At 39.7% G+C, this 20,758-nt stretch overlaps 1 protein-coding gene across 1 annotated transcript in view; it reads left to right on the top strand.

The window, feature by feature from the left end:
- Positions 1-2,889: 2,889 nt before the first annotated feature.
- The window catches only part of LOC109917190 (zinc finger C3H1 domain-containing protein), a gene marked incomplete at its 3' end in the record, with an annotated part of 44,495 nt that continues 26,626 nt past the window's right edge, over positions 2,890-20,758 (top strand). The window contains exons 1-12 of the mRNA XM_048592181.1: positions 2,890-3,410; positions 7,883-8,269; positions 8,344-8,414; positions 8,554-8,785; positions 11,770-12,005; positions 14,265-14,385; positions 15,584-15,675; positions 16,134-16,346; positions 16,955-17,122; positions 18,368-18,505; positions 19,939-20,057; positions 20,425-20,571. Of these exons, the coding sequence (XP_048448138.1) occupies positions 2,933-3,410; positions 7,883-8,269; positions 8,344-8,414; positions 8,554-8,785; positions 11,770-12,005; positions 14,265-14,385; positions 15,584-15,675; positions 16,134-16,346; positions 16,955-17,122; positions 18,368-18,505; positions 19,939-20,057; positions 20,425-20,571 (2,402 nt within the window). The remainder of the gene's footprint in view (positions 3,411-7,882; positions 8,270-8,343; positions 8,415-8,553; positions 8,786-11,769; positions 12,006-14,264; positions 14,386-15,583; positions 15,676-16,133; positions 16,347-16,954; positions 17,123-18,367; positions 18,506-19,938; positions 20,058-20,424; positions 20,572-20,758) is intronic.

Below are 20,758 nucleotides of genomic sequence, written 5' to 3'. Positions count from 1 at the left end.
ATTAGCTACATTTTTAAGATGATTTTAAAAAATCATCTTTAATTAATATGGTAGTTCAGGTTACTTTTCAGATCATAAATTATAAATATTTTGGAATTAATACACAGTTAAGCTATGCAAAACAGGTCGATTGACTAACTGGCACACTTGGGGACCACATTCCAAATTTTAGCTGTATTTCTTTTGTTATATTGTGTGCTGTATTTTAGTGGCTATAAATCATTACCATATTAAGGAAAATAAGAGTTAATTCTTGCAGAGATAGACTTGTATAGACTTAGTTATGTATTGTGCATTTTGACTTCCCGTATACATTACAGCCAATGAAACAGTAGCCACTATCCCAATATAGGAAATATAAAAAGAAGTGAAAAACAGAAATTGCTGGAGGAAATCAGCAGGTCTGGCAGTATCTGTGGAGAGAAAATGGAGTTAACATTTAAAGTCCAGTGACCCTTCTTGAAATGTACTTTTTCACTCAATTTTTTATCCCCTTGTCTAGTCCCATCCAACATACATCTGCATTCATAGAATCCCTACAGTGTGGAAACAGGCCATTTGGCCCAACAAATCCACACCGCCTCTCCGAAGAGCATCCCACCCAGACTCATTCCCCTATCCCTGCATTTCCCATCTCTAACCCACCTAACCTAAACATCCTAGGCACTATGGGCAATTTAGCATGGCCAATCCACCTACCCTGCACATCTTTGGACTGTGGGAGGAAACCAGAGTACCCGGAGGAAACCCACGCAGACACAGGGAGAATGTGCAAACTCCACACAGATAGTCGCCCAAAGGTGGAATCAAACCTGGGTGCCTGGCACTGTGAGGCAGCAGTGCTAAGCACTGAGCCACCGTGCTGCCCATTCTTCTGACGCTTTACGTCAGTTCCAAAAATTTCAATTTTCAGGCACCATCCTCTTCACCATGGATGTGCAAAATCCATATACGTCCATTCAACACCAGGATGGTCTTAGGGCTCTCTGCCTCTTCCTGGAAAGAAGACCTGAACCACCCCTATCTACCACCAGCCTCCTCCGCCTGGCCAAGCTTGTCCTAAATTTGAACAACTTCTCCTTTAACTTCTCACTTTCTTTGGATCAATGGCTTGGCCATGGGTATCCACACGGGCCCCAGTTATTCTTGTATCTTTGAGGAGTATGTGGAACATTCCTTTCTCCAATCCAACTTCAGTCCCTCCCCACAACTCTTTCTCCAGTATACTGAGGACATAATTGGTGCTTCCAACTTCCGCCACGCTCTCACCTTCAGTTGGTCCAACTCTGACTCCTCCCTCCCCATTACGGACATCTGTTTCCATTTTACTTGGTAGGCTTGCCACCAATATTGTTCACAAACCCATTAACTCCCAACGTTACCTGGATTATATGTCCCCACACCATGTTTTTTGTAAGGAATCCGTTTCGTTCTCCCAGTTTCCCTGTCTTATCTGTTCAAATGATGTCATAGAGGGCCTAAGAAATGTCCATCTTTTTTCTCAATGGAGGATTCCCTGCTACCGTGGTTGACAGGGCTCTTAGCATCAAAGTATCTAAACCATTTCCCACACTTTTTCCCTTACGCCTTTGCTTCCCTCCCAAAATAATGATAGGATACAGGTGCTCACTTTCCACCTCACCAGCTTCCACATCCAAAGGATCACAAGCCACTACTTCTGCAACCTCCAGTGGCATGCCACTAACCAGACATATATTCCTCTCCTTTGCCTTGTCAGCATTCCACAGGGACTGTTCCATCTGAGATATGTTGGTCTATTCCTCCTCCACTTCCAACACCTCCTCATGGCATCTTCCCATTGCAGTCGTAGAAGGTACAACACTTGAGCATTTACTTCCTCCCTCATAACTATTCAAAGCCCCAGACACACCATCCAGATGAAGCAGCGATTTACCTGCAGCATCTGCAGTTCTTGCTATCTCATTCCGGGTTTCCAGTTGCTTGCCACTTCATAACATCAGTGCAATTCCCATGGCAACGTTTCTGTCTCAGGCTTGCTGCAATGCTCCAGTGAGGCTCAGCACTAGCTGGAAGTACAACATTTCATTTTCTGCTTGGGGACCTAGGAACCTCTAGGACTCAATATCAGGTTCAATAATGATTTCTGAGGAAGGGTCACTGGACCTGAAATGTTAACTCTGATTTTTTCTACACAGATGCTGCCAGACTTGCTGAGCATTTCCAGAAACTTCTGTTTTTGTTCCTGATTTACAGCACCCACAGTTCTTTCAGTTTTTATTCAATAACTTCAGGGACTGAACACCTTCCATGTGTTTTACCCAAGTCCAAATCTTGTCATGAGATGGGTCGCTTTCAACACAGCTAGCTCATTTTCACCTACTCATTGTCCTCATTATCACCTATCTATCATTTCTTCTGCCCCTCCCCCCCTTACTATCAAAATCCCTTTGTTTCTTTTTCTCTCTCTGGTCTCAGTCTTCACCTATCAACTCACTCATTCTCATCCCCTCCCCCCCACCGATCAGAAAGATACCATTTGTTGCCAGATGTTATCAGCACTGAAGAGTGGTCACTGGGCTTGAAGCATTAACTTTCATTTTCCTCCACAGATGCTGCCTGAGCTGCTGAGTTTCTCCAGCAAATTTCTGTTGTTGTTTCAGATCTTCAGCATCCGTAGTTCTTTGTTTTATTTGAGTTTATCCGCATTTCCTTGTTTTATATTAATAGAGCAACTAATTTGCTCACAGCAAGCTCCCCTGACAAATGAATGATGAGAAAACTGGAAGAAGGCCAAGTCTCAGCCCCTCCCCGCTTGTGCACATCCATACAGGACCGCTCTTCGCATGCGCGGTCGGGGCCGGCACGCGAGGCTCCGCCCCTCCCCAGGACATTCCCAGACACGTCACATCCGTTTCCGGTGCCTGTGACGGAGTCTGCGACAGGAGCCGCCATGGAGCTGGATGTCGAGCGGCTGTCGCCCAAAGAGGAGGGCGAGCTGGAGGATGGCGAAATTGACGATGACAACGACGAGAACGTTTACCCGGAGTCGCGGCTTGTCTCGTCTTCCATTCCCAAGCCCAGGCCCAGCAACAGCGGGGGCTCGGGCCCCAAAAGCCACCGGCCGCTGGGCTCGGGGAATGGCCTCGTGTACCGGCTCAAGGAGCCGTACCGGGGCTTCACACAGCCACCGCCGCCTCCTCCTCCTCCCCCGCCCGCTCTCCTCGGTGACTCGCCCCGCTCCAACTTCTGGGAGAGGAGCCACGGCACCTTCGGCCGTTTCCGCTTTCGGGAGGGGTCCAACCGCGGCCGCTGGGGCCGGGGCTGTCCGGGAGCTGGCCCTCGGGGATCTAAGAGGGGGAGACCGGGGCCCGGGCCCGCCTTCATCGGGAACAGCAACAACATCCGCAGGGATTCTCCGCCCAGGAAACGTATCCTTTTCCCGGTCCTCTGCCGCCCCCACCCCAACCGGAGACTTCCCAGTTCTATCGCTGACCCCAGGATTTAAGCCTGACTGACGAAGCAAATTGAGAGAAGCTGAAACATTTAAAGAAAAGCCCCACCCTTGCCACCTCCACTTGAAGTGCATTCCTTGACGACTTGCGTCAGCACCTAATCGGAAGCGAAACTTCGGGCTTTTTTTCTGGCAAAGCAAAAGATCGGTTGCAATGTGCCATTTAACAACATTAGTTAGTTCCCTAGAGGTTCAGAGGGGCATTTACTTCCAGGAAATGAATGGGGATGGAAACTACCGTGGGAAGAGTTGCATGATCTCATTGAATGTGATCCTGGTGTGTGGTAATTCAGTTGTCTTCATAGATGGCTGGAAAAATTAAAATAATTTGATTACCAGTCTGGGATGTTTTTGGCTGAAACACTAAAGATTGCATGCTTTGACTGGAGAGATCTTTGGATCAGTTGTGAAATGGATGTTTGTGGTAGTGCAAGTATGTGTGTGTGCAAATATGCAAGAAAAGTACACCATTTTTCTTGAGGGATGAAGTAGCAATACCACTTTATTCCACCACAGGGTGATGTCTTTGCCTTCATTACTTCAAAATGTAGGATGTGTATGTTTCTTGACTCTATGGAAACCTGTTTGGGTCGGTTGACAAATCGCTAAGTAGACTTTTTGTGTAGCCATTTTGATATTTATCTATTAGTGTGCAATCTGTCTTAATGTCATGTTTAAAATTCTGACGGATGAGTATACTCTATGGTTGATTGTTTAGTTAGTGACAAACCATGTTAATTCCCTTTCTTGGAAAACTCTGGTTCTTTCCATCAAACTATAACTCTGACAAATGTGTCTAAAATTTCCTTGAATTAAATAGAATGTACTATAATAGTAGGGGTCACTGTCTAGTGTGAAGAAAAGGTACTAGTATCAGACCCAGAAAGGGTAACATATTTAGCATTTCAAGATATGAAAAGCAAAGAATTCAAGTTGATCTTTTTTAACTTTTTTTGCAGTTATCTAGCAGTGGTCATTATCCTCCAAGATAATATAAACGCATACTTTGCTGTATTATGCAGAACATGCCACAAATTGCAATTGAGATATTGAATGCTGAACCAACCAGCCAAGTTTTGTAATGATTGATTTATTGTTGTCACATGTATAGAGATACAGTGAAGTGTTATTTTGCGTGCTATAGACATGCAGACAGTACCATATGAATTGCATCAGGGTAGCAGAAGAAAGTTCAGAATAATGTTACAGCTGCAGGGAAAGTGCAGAGAGAGAGATCAGAATGAACATTTGAGCTTGGTTCAAAAGTCATAACAATGGGGAAGAAGTCTTCATGTATTCAAGCTTGTATATTTTTGGCCAGATGGAAGAGAATGGTGTAAGTGGCAATGCTTACCCAAATAGCAATATTTCACAAATTAGTGATCGTTTTAATTTTGAGCATGGAGCTATTGCTTAAACTATTTTAGGGACTGTCTTGGTGGAACAGTGCTAAGTTTCCAAGAAATTTGACAAAGAATAGTGGCAGAAATCACTTATCATAATTTCCAAGCAATTAAACATTCATTGTGTTTTAGTTTCTTATTAAAGATAGTGAACTGCTGAGTGATTGCTCATAGATATGTTGAATAGCTGTAGAATAATATCAGTTTTTTGAAAAAAATTGAGATGCCATTTAGCCATGAGTCACTACTTACTTTGTAGGTGTGAATCCGTGTCTTCTGAGGTTTAGTTCACTAAAATCTTGCAGTACCAGACTGTAAATGACCGTGAGCTATTACAACATGTGACGTTTGCCTGTAACAGGATGCTGCTGTTGTAAAGTGTGTACACAAAGGGACCTGGGTGTCTTCCTTCACCGATGAAAGTAAGCAGACAAGTGCAGCAAACAATTAGGAAGGAAAATGACAAGTTGACTGTGATTGTGTGATGGTTTGACTTGATACGTAGCGATGTCTTACTGCTTCGGGGCTTTGGTGAAACTGCACCTAGAGTATTAAGCGCAGTTTTATTTCCCTATGTAAGAAAGGATATACTATTCAGAGTGCTGCAAAGGTTCTAGACTGATACAATACTCCTGTCATGCGCAGTAGATTTTCGAAGAATGAGATGGGATCTGATTGAAGCATACAAAATTTAAAAAGGCGGGACAAACTAGCGGAAGGAGGATATTTTTCCTGGTTGGGACGCCTAGAACCTGAGGTCACAATGTCAGGATACAGGTTAGGGGTATTTATATGGATTTAAGTACCACAGAAGGTTATGGAAATCAGGTAACTTTGTATTCAGGAATGCAATTTTGTACACTTTTCGATTACAGGCATCGAGGGATATAGAGAGAAGGAATATGGTGTTGTGATAGAGGATCCGCCATGATCGGTGAAGCAGGCTCTGTCAGCTGAATGGCCTACTTCTAATTTCTATCATCCAAACCAAAAAAGTCATTCTACCTGTCTCAAACATGTAATGTATGTATATTTCAATTTCAAGGTGTTGCTATGTGTATATGCTATACGTCCAAAGATTGGCACATGTCTTCAGCTTCTTGGAAGAGAAAGGCTACTGATTGTGCCCAATTACCTCCCACTTAGAAAACACCCAACACAATGTCCAACATTAGATGTAATTCCGTTTAATGGGCAGGATTTGTTGAATAATTGAGTTTGCAAAGAAACACGCTGATAACCAATGTAAGTTTCGGTTGGGCTTGGAGTACTGAGTTTGTTTTTGAGCATTTGGAGCAGCATAATTGCTAAGTCGTCTAATTTTCCTGTGACTTGCATTTATGGCTGTCCGAGTTACCAGTTGGATGTTGTGGTTGAAGGATTGTTTCCATTCTAGGAAAACTTGTAGGCTTTCAAACTCCAGTCTGTTGTGGTCTTTATTCATGAAATAATCTCTTGTATACAAGAGAAGGAAAAACATAATGGTGAAAGGAGAGGAATAACAATTAGGCAAGCTCTGCACTTTGTATAAACTCAAAATAATTTCAGTCCTACACAGGGTGCTGATGAGTTGCATATCTGATGCTCCTGGAGAGATTCCAAATATTCTGCCCCCTCTGTCGTGTTAGGTATCTGGGCTACTCGGGTTTCAGGCAGACGGTCTTTACTTTCAGCATGGGAGCAAGATAGGTGGAAGCCAACTGCAGTTATGAAATTCAGGTGCATTTACATTGTGGTGAACAAGTTAGACTACAATATCTGGTTTGCTGAAGTTTTTCCAGCATATTCTGTTTGTTAGAATCAAACCAAGACAGTAATATAATCACAGAGCTCAGTTAAACTTTTAATTATTCATACTATTATACTGTAATGTAAATCATTAATAATAAATTGTCGTTGTTATTGATTTTAAATAACTGAGAAATTAAGCTCAGTTTGTACTAGTGTGCAACATATTTAAGAATATTCCATTCAGGTGAGGACTCCCAATTTGGAGGGAAGGAAACTTCTGGGAATTACCATGAACCTATTTAGTATTCCAATGGTGGTGTTGCTGCTGTTGATTTTACGTGAATGTGGTCTGTGAACTGGTCAAATATGTTTGGTATTAACATGGTGTTTATTCCGTTTGCCAGCAGTTCATTCAGCTTACATTAGCATGTTAATGGAGTCAGACTATTCCTTTATCTCTTGATTTGTCTGGTATGTCACATCACTGTCAACATCAGATAAATAGTTCTTAAATTGTTAAACAAATGCTTGTGTAACAAACAACATGTCAAAACCTCTTTTATGCACAGCACTTCTGTATGAGTTATTGGACCCTCCAGGTGCCACAGATGTATGCAAATGGTATCCTGCATAATTGGGGAAAAAACCCAAAGCCGTCTTTCATATGCAGTGACTGTACAGACTGCTTTAGTGACCACCTTTATATAAAGATTTCTTGTGACTAAAGTATATTCTTGAAATAAAAGGGTGAATGTTGTAGAGCATTTAGAATGGAGGTCCATTAATTGCATTTGAAAAGTCTACAAACTAAAAAGTTTGAGGCTCACTTAAGTTATTACAGAGGAAATTCTTTTTGCTTATGAAGACATTGTAGTTGCCTACCTTGAGTGATTTTTTTCGGTTGGTTAAGTATTTTAACTTGGGCTATGGTGAGTATGAGCAACTGCTTATTTCCTTTTGTCTCATCTGTTCAGCCTTTAGCATGAACAGTCTACTCTGATTATTGTGCCATTCCTCAGTAGCTTTTTGTTAAGTTTCTTGATATGTGTCCCCTGAATGACTGCAGAGTTCATGACTTAACCAAATGAGGATGTACTATGAGAAACTTTAATATATCCTTTGCTCCTTTTCAATTTATGAATGTTGCTTCTAATATTTGTGCAAGATTTGACAGTTTCATTTTGTATGACAGAAGTTTGAGTATTTAGTTATTAGATATTGAAAATGTTAAGTTTCCTTTACACATTTAACTCAGCAAAATTCTTTGGACGGTTCCCATCAAGAAGACCAGCTCAGTATTGCAGAAATGATGATGATATGGATGAAACATTTGAAGATCTTCTTAGGAAATATAAAGAGATTCAGCTGGAACTGGAATGCCTTAATAGAGAAGAAAAAATGTCTCAGACTACCAAGGGAGAAAACTTGCTGGAGGAGGACAGTAGTGTTGTGTCTGGGAATGTTAATGTAGAAACCAACAGTATTGAAAAGAACAATTTACAGCTATCCACTGAAAAACCTCAGGTGAAAGCTTTTCAGGCATTTGAACTAAAACCTTTAAGACAGAAGCTACGTGCACCAGCTCAGATGGAACAAGACAGCCAAAAACCAGAACCATTGGAGCTTTCAACAAATAAACCAGGTATGTGGAACATGATTTGTGAAAATAATGGATACACTACCATTTGTTACTAACTTGGTTACATTTTCTTCCAGAGTCTGAAAATAAAGATCCAGACCATTCTAGTTCAAATAGTAAAGGATTTTTGACAGAATCTCCTTTCAAGGTAAATGTTTGACATATTTGTGTTTTAAAAAAAAAAAATTTGGAATTGGATTTTTCAATTTGTACTGTCCAAGTTGCATCAGTTTGAAGGTAGAATTTAACTGGTATGATTGGGTAATCCACTTTTTAACATTTAACAGGACATTGTCAAAGTGGATGATGAAGAAGTTGAGGAAGAGAGGGAAGAGGAGGAAGAATTGTCAGAACTCCAGTTGCGCCTTCTTGCATTGCAGTCTGCTAGTAGAAAGTGGCAACAAAAGGAACAATGTGTAATGAAGGAGAGCAAAGATAAGCTTACGAAGCCAAAAATCTCTCAGCAGAAAGTCCGAAGTAGCCCTAAAACCCATATGCTGAAGAAACCACTTACTACAGGTAACACCCAAATTTATGAAAATCTTGCTCAGTTCTCTATTGAGTTGGCAAAATTTGGATAGCAAGTAGTGATAGAACATGCAGCTTTTTCATTCATGAATAGGTTTAGTTTAGTGAATGGATAGATAATTGCTGAAATAGTTTTATTAACAAGGCTTGCAGTTTGTACTGGGAAAGATTTGGTTGGAACATTGCCTGCCATGAGAATTCTCTTTTAAATGACATTTGTAAGTGTGTCCTTTATCTTGTTCTGATCTTTCAAAAGAGCGGTGACCCAAGTATGGTATTCGGATGGCGGTTTTGGGTCGCTAATAATGCATTTATGTGGTATTATTCAATGTTATTATATAAATGTTTCATAACTTCATTATATGCAAATGGACAATGAAATGAAATAGGAATGAAAGTGAATGATAGCTTGGTTTTTAAAAGTTGGGTTTTACGGAAGCCTTAAAAGGGAAATGAAGGTGCAGAGGTTTAGCAAGGGGGTATCCCTGTACGTACAGCTCACATGTAGGCATGGGTAAGAAAGGATGAGGAATGCCCAGGCAGTCTGGTTTGGATAAGTCGGAAGCCTCCGGTTTGACCACAAGTTTTAAATTTGAGGTTTTGGAAGACTGGGGATGGATGTAGGACAGTGAGGGGATGGTAAATTTTGGATGAACACAGGACACTGTACATATTGTTTGAATCTGGAGGTGACAAAGACATATAGACAAGGGTTTCTGCAGCAGATCAATTAAGTCAGGGACATCCACATGGGTGACACTAGAGCTAACTGTTTAGGGAGGAACGGGTATGTAAGAGATGATATCTGTGCTGGGTCTACAATTGTATAGATGAGTGAAGCTAAAACAGTCTCGTTGACAGAAGTGGAAAGGCTTTTGAGGATGATTAAATGGTTGGTTGTGTCAGATTGCGCAGAAATTGAAGAAGGGAACAAGGAAGGGTTGAACATGGTCGAAGGAGTTATTTGTGACTTTAAAGCCTTTGTGATGGGGAGAAGATTTAATTGTCACAACTCTGTCTGAATTGCTTCAAAGATGTGGATTTGGTTGATGCTTTCTGGAGCTTGGATTTGGGCAACAGTTTTTAGGAAAGGGGAAAAGGAGGACGAATTTTTGAGGATGGGATTGTTGGCAGTTCTGAAATGTGGAGGGGGAACCATTTTACAATGACCGAATGGGCACTAGGATGGTGATTGGTCTTCAGAAGAAATGACGTAGGAGCAAAGGGGGTGTGAAGAAAGGGATAAACGAAGCTTATGGGTTCAGAACTAATACTAGAACTAGGAATATTGAGCATGGTAGATGTGAAGAAAAGTATTAGAGGTTGCTGAGTTTATCTGTTAGAAAATAACACGTTTATTGCTCATGAACCACTGCCACCTTGAACCAAGGTCAGAGTTGGCCAGAGGTCGGAGGATACTCATTGTTGTTAGAAGTTCCAGGGTGTTAGGAATAAGGAAGAATAGGCGATGTGTGATCTATTTGACTGTTAGTGAGAAATGATCAAAGACCATCCTGGTAAGCAGTACATTTTTTCATTTGTTCATTGGATGTGGATGCCCTGGTCAAGGTCACAGTTTATTAGTTATCCACAATTGACCTTAAAGGTGTGATGAGCCATCACCACCGTCTTGAACGAATGTAGTCACTGTGGTATAGGTGCACCAACATTACTGTTAGTCAAAACTTATTGAATATTAACCTAGCAGCAATTAATGGTGATTGAGATCAAGATGGTGTCTGATTTGCAGGTGGTGGTGTTCCTATGAATCTGCTGCCCTTATTCTAGATAGTAGAGGTCACATTTGGAATGTAGTGTTGGTGAAACCTTGATGAAATGCTCTGTGACATCTTGTAGATGGTGCATGCTGCTGTCACACGTTTTTTGGTGATAGAGGGATGAGTGTTTAATGTGCAGGATTGTGTGCCAATCAAGGGAGCTGTATTGTCCTAGATATTGTTGAACTTCTCCAGTAATGTTGGAGCTGTAGTTATCCATCCTTGTGGAGAATTTTCTATCCCACTCTTGATGTGCCTTGTAGCTGTTGGAGAGGCTTTGGGAATTTGAAGGTGAGTTACTTGTTGAATACCCAGCCCGTGACCAGCATTCCCTCTAACTTATAGACTGCATAGGCTTTTGGAATTCAGTGCACTGGCGTGCTGATACCTTTTGCTGTGCATGGAAGATCGAAGCTGCTATGCAGCTTGGAGTGAACATTGCCTGTGATCCATTCTTACAACCATAGTTTTGTTTTTGTAGCTTGTCTGTGTGGGGTTTAGATCATTAATCCTAGAATGTTAGTAATGCTATCGAATATCAAGGGAAGTAAAGTCTTCCAACTTGATTGCTTCGTAGTTATGTGACGTGAATGTTATTTGCTAGTTTATGGCCCAATCTTAAATGTTGGGGTCCGCAAGCATGCGTCATTTGAAAAATTGCAAATAGAGCTGAACAGTGTGCAATGATTTGGCAGAGCAATGTGCTGCCCAATAGTGCTTGATATGGTTTGACCAGATCATCAAGATCCTTTTGAGGGCATGAAGGTAAGACTTGTACCTGGAGAATGGACAAGATGAGAAAAATTTAAGAACACAAACAATGATGAGGGAGCAGGAATAATTGATTTACTTGACAGTTTCAAAAAGGCTTGCCTAATAATGCAATCTGAGCTCTTTGGAAGTGACTTAAAGTTTATTCTCGAGTTCTGCAGAACAAATAATGTTGGCAGCAATAGTGGAATTTTAGTTCATGGTGGCAAGGAACTTGAAATATGATGGACAGATAGCAGTGAAATCAGAAAGCAAGAGAACTTGAATGGGGTGAGCGGATGTTATTCATTCATCATTAAAACACAGCTGATGAATGTTTTTGTGTATTTGTTTTATTGTAAATTCCTTGTTCATTTGAGTGGAAGCTCTGTATATAAACTTGATATGCAGTCAATACTAATGCTTTGTTTTAACTATTTTCTTCAGCTGTCGCTACAAAGCAGGTTTTGCGAAGACAGAAAACCAGTGCGTGGAAAAAATTACAGCAGCAAAAAGAACAAGAAAAGCAAAGAAAGGAAGAGGAAGAGAAAAAACTTATGGAAGAGGAAGAACGCAAAAAACGTGAGGATGAAATCAGAAAAATTCGTGACCTCTCCAATCAGGAGGAGCAGTACAATCGTTTTATGAAACTTGTAGGAGGGAAAAGAAGATCTGGTAGCAAGGTAAGACTTAATTGCTTTAATGTATTTAAGTTATGTTAAGTAATGATTTAGAAGAAAAGTCTTCTAATGACAGGCTACTATTAATATGCGCAGTATGTATTGTTTAGAATGTTTATTACTTCAGATTTAAGCAGTTTCAGAAGAAACAATAGCCCCAATCTTGTGTAAAGTCACAGAACTGACTCACTGTTTTGTAAGAATTTGGTAAATGTAAATTGCATTTCTTTTTGCAAAGGTAAATTCAGCTTCTGATCATCTGTTGTGAAATTAGAAATGGGTTAATCTTTATTGAATTTAATGCAATGTTAACTGTTAAAACTAAAAGTGAAATCTAAATTCTTTTAGTGGTCCTTGTCCAGTATTCTAAGGAATATTGAATTTTCTGTTGGTTGATGAATGTTTTATTTAATATGCATGCTCTGCATCCAGGTTAGTGGAAACCTATCTAGCTTATTGGAGGGTAAACCTACATTATTCCTAAATTATGGAGAATTCAATGCATGAATGCCATTAGGATTTCTGTTGAAAATTGGATCTATTTCCGAATATTATGTTGAAAGTATAAGTAGCATACTTTGTGAATTTTATTGCATAGACTACGTGTAGACAATCTTTGCATTTTCTATCCCAGGTTCTGAATTGTTGTGGAAATGAGCCAATTTTCATTACAGTTGTGTATAATGTATGATTTGTGGTGTCCTGTATTAACAAAATTGTGAAAGCTAAATACTGCGGGGCCTGGAAATCTGAAACAAAATCAGATCTTCATGGTGATCCTATCAGCCTTGCAAAACCTAACCACATTTCTTCTTTCTCTGCAACATATGATCATAAAGTTTGAATCTCTTAGCTCTTTGATACTCCTTAATATGTGCTCCACTGCCACCTTCCTCGCCCTTCCCAAAATGTGCTGGTTCCTGATGTTCTTTCCCTTGGCATTACTCCACACAATGTTCTCACAACTGCAAATCGGTAGTATCCGATTGTCATTCCTCTCCATGTTGCCCTGGTTTCTGCGCTGTATAACAAGGCAGCTCTCAAACACGTAGATTGTTCCATTCAGTTTCAGCAATGATTTTCCATTACACAATGTTCATTGCACTTCTTGCAGCTACTCATACCAGAAGTAGTCTGTTTCATTTCCATACCTCCGTTTCCCCCAACTGACCCCCAACTAGGTAGATCATGTTTTTTTTTTGACCCAAAAGTCATGTTTTTACATATACATGGCGTACGAATTAAATTCCACCCAGCCCCCATTCAGCTCTGTCATCAGCCACAATTTTTCACCTGACAAAAGGAAGTTAGCCTGTATGCTAATAACTTTTACTTGAAACTATCCGCTTTCCTCAAGACTTCTCCCATAATATTTAAATCTGCACTCTGATCCTCTTCCATAAACTGTCACTGGGTCCATAAATGGTCTGCTTGAGATTCTTACCAGTGTTCCAGAGCTTTTGTCCAGTCCGCAATCAACTTCACCCCGATCTGATGTCACCTGCAAACATCATTGACCCATGCCACTTCCCATCTCACTTAGAAGGTCAGTGACAATCAGGAAGAGGTTCAGTGCCAGTCTTTGGTCTAATCCAACTTTGGCTTTGAAACTCTCATGCTTGCACACTGCTGCTTACTCTTGTTTGACACTCCTTGTACATGTTCTGTAATAGCTGTACTAATTTTTCAGGGGCTCTATAAATTTAGTTAAATCTTCAGTTCCTCCTTGTGCTGCCTTTTTGTACAGAAGTTTTAAAGAGTGTCATGAAGAGTAAAGTGAAGCACGGGTGGTGGAGAGTGTAGATTAGATGAGAAGACCTACAGTGTGGAAGCAGGCCCATTCAACCCATCGAGTCCACACTGACCCTCCATAGAGAATCCCACTCAGACCCAGCCCCCCTGTAACCTTGCACTTACCAGGGCCAATCCACCTAATCTGTGCACTTTTGGACTGTAGGATGTGAATCACAAATCATGGGGCCTAAGCAACTGTACACATAGACAACAACGCTGGAGCAATTAAGATCAAAGATACTTGAGACATCCAGAACACTTTAAAGATTGGGCATCTGGGGGCAATTTGTAGAGATGTGGATGTAAAACTTGTAGAGATAGGGACGTAAAATGTAAAGCTTTCTCCCCACAGATGCTGCTAGATGTGCTGAGTTTTGCCAGCAATGTTTTACTGGACAGTTAGCCAAATCAAAAAGCAGATGTGTTGAAGGGATTTGTAAGCCATATTACTTATTATGCACGTTTTAGTCGACAGAATTTGATATCAAAAAATCACAGGAGAGGCCAATGGAAGAATCTGGAAACCTGTACCAGTATGATAATTATGAAGAAGTTGCTATGGAAACAGATAGTGAAACCAGTTCACCAGGTAAGCATCATCCATGTTCTGTAAATTGCATTTAAAATCAGATTGTTCCACGTCACTCACTCTCTTTTGTGAAATTAGCAGCTTAGACTTTGCAAAGTCTGTGTGAAACTTAAAGCTCAATTTTATAAGGGAGTAAATTACACAGCAACTACCATGCATTTTTAAGGTGGGGATCCAAATGGTGTTAAATTGAAGCACCCTGACATGGTATACTTCATTCTTTGTTGGCTTAAACTCTTTGTAAAGGGTTTGTCTTAATGGCTGGGCAGACTACCAGATTTGGTAGCACAGTGTGCAGTCAGTGGGGACAAGTTCTTAACATACAACTGAATCAAATTGCAATCAAGATGTAAGCTGTCCATTGCTCGAAGATGCCTTACAATTGGATTAATACTTTGGTTGTTGCAGGCCAGCCATCTTAGCCAGGATATTTGTACCACGTGCCTTTAGCGTAGTGTCCTAGAAACAACGTGTTGCAACAACTTGGGTGTTTCTGCAATGGCCTTCCACCATTCTAAGGTCAGAAGCAGGGATCTTTGTTCATGATTATGACATGCATTATAGCAACGTGCCTTCTGAAACCTTCCAACTCCCTAATGTGCCCACTCGAGGGTGACACTGGTTTAGATGCTGATAAAAGCAGATCTGTGTTCAGAGGCCAACAAAAGCTTTACGGACAGATGTCAGTGATGGATGCTACTTTACTGCTAACCACAAAATCCACCCTGTGTCTTGGGAGGTGATTGTCAACATTTTTTTAATTGTCGTGGGCATTAGACATGAATATAGCTCATGGTCAATGTTGCACATGTTAATGACTGATTCTGGATTTCTTTATTGAAAGAATTTGGAAACAGATTCTGAAAGGTGTTTTATAAAATCCTAATTTTATTTCCATAATGGTGTGCAAATCGCATAAACATTGCCAGAAATCCAATAATTGTATACTTACAATAATGTGTAAGGATGTCATTGCCGAAAGATCAGAGGCTGAGGAATAAACTCCTGTCAGTACGGCTTTTTGTACCCATTAATCTATATGTATACGTGTAATTACATTTACCAGCCAGTTCAAAGTGAAACGGTTTTGATCAATGGTTTATCCATGTATATAAATGTGATAAACTTGATTTTATTCCTGATTGTCGACAACTTTGATATGGTTTTTACCAATTTGAAATGTCCTCTCTTCTAACAGTATCATCTCCAGTGCCATCTTCAATCTCTGTGGATTACCAGTCAGGGTATTTTGTTCCAATGCCACCTGTGCCAGTATCTTTACAGCATCAAGTTAGTTTCATTTCTGCATTAGTCCTAATATAAAACTGATTGTGATATTATGCTGCTGTCATTTTTTTAGTGCTGTTTACGGCGTAAATTATCTTCCAAATTATTAGCTTTTCATTTGCGTTGTGAACTGTCAAATTGATTGATTTTCAATACTGTTTTTCCAAATTGAAACTGCACCTTCATTACTTTGCATGTATTGTTAGCATTTTGCAGTTGAAAGTAGCTCATTTAATGACTGTCCGTTGTGGTGGCTTTATTTGATTTTGAGGAAAGAATTAAATGAGGTGAAGTTTTAACAGCCAAGTGTGATTGAACAATATCTCTCTCTGTAATTGGATTACTGTATAAGCTGTAACAAAACAATCTCCGCCACTTCCTTATTTCATTGTAAATTGGTTTGTTATTTTACATCTGTAAATAACATCTTTAGCGCTTTTGCAAATCTGTTCTGTTTTTAGAACATGGTGGATCCTATAATTCCGAATTACTTAGAGTCCTACTTCCCTAGTCCCTTGGAACTGCCTATGCCACCACCACCCCCACCACTACCTCCAGAGGAACCTGAGCAGCCACCTAAACCTCCGTTCGCCGATGAGGAAGAAGAAGAAGAAATGCTCCTTAGAGAGGAATTGTTAAAATCCATAGCAAATCGGCGTGCTTTGAAACCAGAGGTAATTGAAATAGTTTAATTGTAAAATTGTATTTAGCCACCAGAGGGCAGTCTTCTACAAGTGAGGATATTTATTTGGAATGATTTTCGGTTGGTGATTTTGAATTTGGCTGTGGATCTCAAGTTTATTTTAGGTGGAAGTTCTTAATTTTTGTGTGGAAATCCTCTAACTTGATTTCTCCTCCGTAGTTTTTATTGCTTTTAATACAAATTAATTACATTATGCCCTTAATCCTGGTGATTAATAAGGGCCAGACTTGGCTGAACTTTGCAACTCTGCAGAACCCTGCTGGCACCCACTGTTTCTTTACAGCTCTTATTTGATGCTTCCTCAGCTGTACTCCAAAGAAGTCTCAACCATACTGAAAATAAAATAATTGGAGGGGTGTGGAACATATTGGACCCTTCCTATTCTCACACACAATTGTGGTGTGGAGGAATTAACATTTACATGTGCCTTTTAAAAATAGTTTTCTAATGTTTCGATGTTTCAAGTGTACATTTGTGGTGGGGGTGGTGTTCACTAGTGCAAACTGAACATTGGTAGGAATAGCAAAGAAGTAAATTTAGTTCTATGATTAACTTACTCTCTCCAACTTCTCAAAACAGGATTCACCTGATAGTTGTGACATGGCTTTTCCACCTCTTCCTATTGAAAACTCCCAATGTGGGCCAATAAATAATCTTTCAACTGCTGACCTGAACTCTACATTACAACCACGTCCCCAAAGTGCAAAGTTTACAAGAGGACCTTCAGCTCCTCGTCCATTAATAATGGTAAGAATTTTGTTTGGCAGCATGATCTGTGTTTTATTTCAGATATGTAGCCTTTGTTTTAGATGTGAAAAATTGTGGGGAGAAAAGAGTTCCAGAAATTTCGGGAGGAACACAACATGAAGATTGAATTTAAAATTTAACAATGAAGTAAACCTTTTTCAAAATTGAGTAGAAGAACTTTTTAATTGTTCTTCATTTTAATGATACCTTATATTCATTAATGTGGTTTTTCTGTTCTGTACAATTGTGATGGTGTATTCAGTTCTTGGATTGACTGTTTCCTTTCGATGCTATATTTTCAAAATATCTTAACAGTAAATGTAAGAATGTTATTTAATTGACAACTTGACCAAATAACTGATAATGAAACATTAATCATTTGATTTATTGCTTAGAATGGGTAAATTTAAGTACAAAATAGGATTACTTTTCCACTCAACTGTTTCAATTGTGCTGGAACTTGTAAAAGTGGCCACTATAACCTTGCACAGAGGTAAGCATCTAAATGGAAACAATGCCACCTTTAGCAAAATACCTTTGGGTTCAAACACTCAGTTATTTCAATGCAACAAACTTATCAGATGATGAATTGAAAGTTTCAGAAAACTTTGAAACAAAATAACCAAGCTCATGCAGGTTGTTAGAAAATAGATCTTCTGTGTGCCTTTTTAAAATGTAGATTTTGGTGGAATAGTTTTCATGTTTTCATTTAGAAGTCCACCCTGCTGGTACTTGTCAACATATGGGTATATGTACTAAAGAATTTCGCAGCTTTTCTGAAGGCAGGAAATTACATTGAATATGTAATGCAGCAACATGCACCTTCAAGTGTTTGTTCTCCGCTTGAGTTCCTTCCCTTTCTTCCTTGTCTAACTTCATCAAAGCACCCTTTCTGTGCCCTTCTTCCTCTTGTATACTTTCTTGCAATCCTTGTGGTAGAGTGTTCCATATTCCCACTACTCTGCAGAAAGAAATATCTTTGCAGTTTTTATTTGATTTCTTGGGTATTTTACATTGGTCTCTAGTCTTGCTGTTCTTGCTAAATGGAAGAGTTCATTTACTTGTATGTTTCTTGGCCTAATTTTTACAAAATGTTTGGCTGAAAATTGCATTCCTGGGAGTTTTATGGAATCAAGTGTAGTTTGCAAATCTTTCTGAAATCCCATGTAAATGTTTGGGGTATTGTGACTTGGTCTTCACTTTTCCCTGTTTTCATTTTTTTTTTTTTTTTGTTAAAATTTTCAGATTCCAAGGCACAAAGCTGTAGTAGTGAGACTGGATGACTCTGATGATAGTGAGTCAGATAATGAACAATCCAATTTAAATGTGGGTGTCTTTGGAGGTTTGGAGTCCATGATTCGAGAAGCCAGAAGATCTGCAGAGGTGTGCGAAAACTTGGTTGTACATAATTATAACATTTTTGTAGTGTTGTATTCCATCAGGGTTCCTTGTCAAGATCCAGAGTGCTTTACAGCCAATTAAATATTCAATGTGCAGTCACTTGCATAGGAAGTGCAGCACCAATCCACACAGCAAGATCCCACAACAGACAGTACTATTGTGACGCAATCTGTTTGTGTTGTAGATTGAGGGATGGAATTTCATTTGGATCCTATGCTTATCAAAATGCTGAATGATCCCTGGCCCATTTGGGGAAGATGGAACTGATCCATGGCTAATGTACTTGTGTTCTTTAAATTTGTGAATAGAATAGTAAAAGTCATAGATTATATTTAGTATTAACGTTAACTTGATTTTTTAAAAATTTTACTAAAGCAGTTTCCCGTAGTGTTATGCTTGGAGTCTTCTGGCAGTGGCATTACAGGGCAGGGGGAGTTTGCATTAGGTCTCATGGATGTAATTTACCTCCCATTCATCAAACTTGCCATGAAGGGAAAATGTGTCAATTTGACAGATGCACTACAGCATCACCAACTAGCAGATTTGGTATAACTGACATGGCAAATTTAAGCTAGAAAGGTGGACACCACAAAATGCAAGTAGAACAGGTTGACTAAAAATGTATTTAATCTGAAAGCATGCAGATAGAACTGAGTCTGCACAATCAACTTATTGCAAATGCTGAAAATCCAAAATAAACACATTGGATGTGTTTGGGCGAGGTAACAACTGGGAGAGAAACAGAATGTTTTGAGATTAAGCAGAAAGATTGTTGTCCTGAATTAACTCTTCTGTTTCTCTTTGTAGTGCCTGTCTGACCTACTTTTTGCATTTATTGCTGGGTATACCCAGTCAGCATTTTTTATATGGAGCTATACCCAAAACCTTTTGTAGTTATGACCTGGACTAGTCAGATGAATTAATTACCCAGTAATTTTGTGTGGCAACTTATCGCAAGGCCCCCTGCGATACTGGTAGAGAAGGCTCCAAACGTATCTAACATCCTTAGGCTTTTCACTTGACTATTTGAGGATATCGGAATCTCTGCACATAGTGTGGTTTCAAGCTGAAAGGGTCAGCCCTCGCTTTTTATGCAGGGGATACTCACTGTGTAAAACAGTAGCCCAAAGATCTTGAAAATAACAAAAGAAATGAGTTGGCAGATGCTTGCAAAGGAGCAGCTGAAGGTCCTTAATTTTTGTAATCAACCATCGTGCATTGTAGTATTCAAAATTAATGCCTTGGTAGGAGATCTGCTTTTGAGATTCATGGTAGACTGGAGAAGCTCCGGTTTGCTGTAGTATTTCATTGATTATTAATGCTCATTTTAAAAGTGTGTCAGTTTCATTTTTGAATACGGATATTCGTTGTCTTTTGCGCTGTGGATCAAGGCTGAAAACTTTCTTTGTCTGAAGGCCTCAAAACCGAAGCCAAAACTAAAAGCAGAAAAGGAAAATGATCCTGCTGGAACCAAAGATGGATCTTCTGAGGGGGCGAAAAAGGAAAATAGACTTTTAAAGGAAGAAAATATCAGGTAAATGTTCAGTTTGTTTTTTGATAATTTTATTTGCTTTTGTTCATTTTAATAGTCATTTGGTGCTGTGAACTTCCTCAGCCAATTCTTAAACGATTCAAGGTAGCTACTGTAAGCTAAATGTGTCTTCACTTCAGTGATGGTGTTGATTGAATGGAGGAATACCAGAGAGCGTGGCTCGTTCTGAGTAATATCGCTTTAATCTTGTGACTGCAAACTTGTAATAAGCACTAAAGCTTGTTCTATTTGTTTGCTGCCAAGCATGAAGGGAGCGTGAGAGGACAGTTGTCTGTCAGAATAATGTTAATTAAGTTCAGTGCTTAGCACAGTGCCGTTGTACTCATTGGCTTGGCTTAATTTTTTTTAGTCGTGAGAAACAGCGACTGCTGAAGTCTGATTTGTCAAGGGCTAGTCCGTCCCTGGTTCGCTCAGATGCTGAAGTAAATGCTATTGGAAAAAGAACAGTGGTCAGTAAACAACTGTCAGATGTTGAAGACAGACTCAGAAAACACAAGTAAGTTTTGGTTGTGCTTAATAGTTTTAAATGAACTTTCTTTTGTCTGAACATCAGTAAGGAGTGCTGGACAAATTTGTCTTAATGATAAACTTTCGTATCACTGCAGTCTACCTGACATCCTGAGACTGAGCAGACTAGCTATTTTGCCAATTGGGTAATTGTTGTCTTAAGACACTGAAAGAGT

This window comes from Rhincodon typus, unplaced genomic scaffold (genome assembly GCF_021869965.1).
Source record: "Rhincodon typus isolate 14 unplaced genomic scaffold, sRhiTyp1.1 hic_rhity00000759, whole genome shotgun sequence".
Lineage (NCBI taxonomy): Eukaryota > Metazoa > Chordata > Chondrichthyes > Orectolobiformes > Rhincodontidae > Rhincodon > Rhincodon typus.
This window is presented reverse-complemented; position numbering and strand designations above follow the sequence as displayed.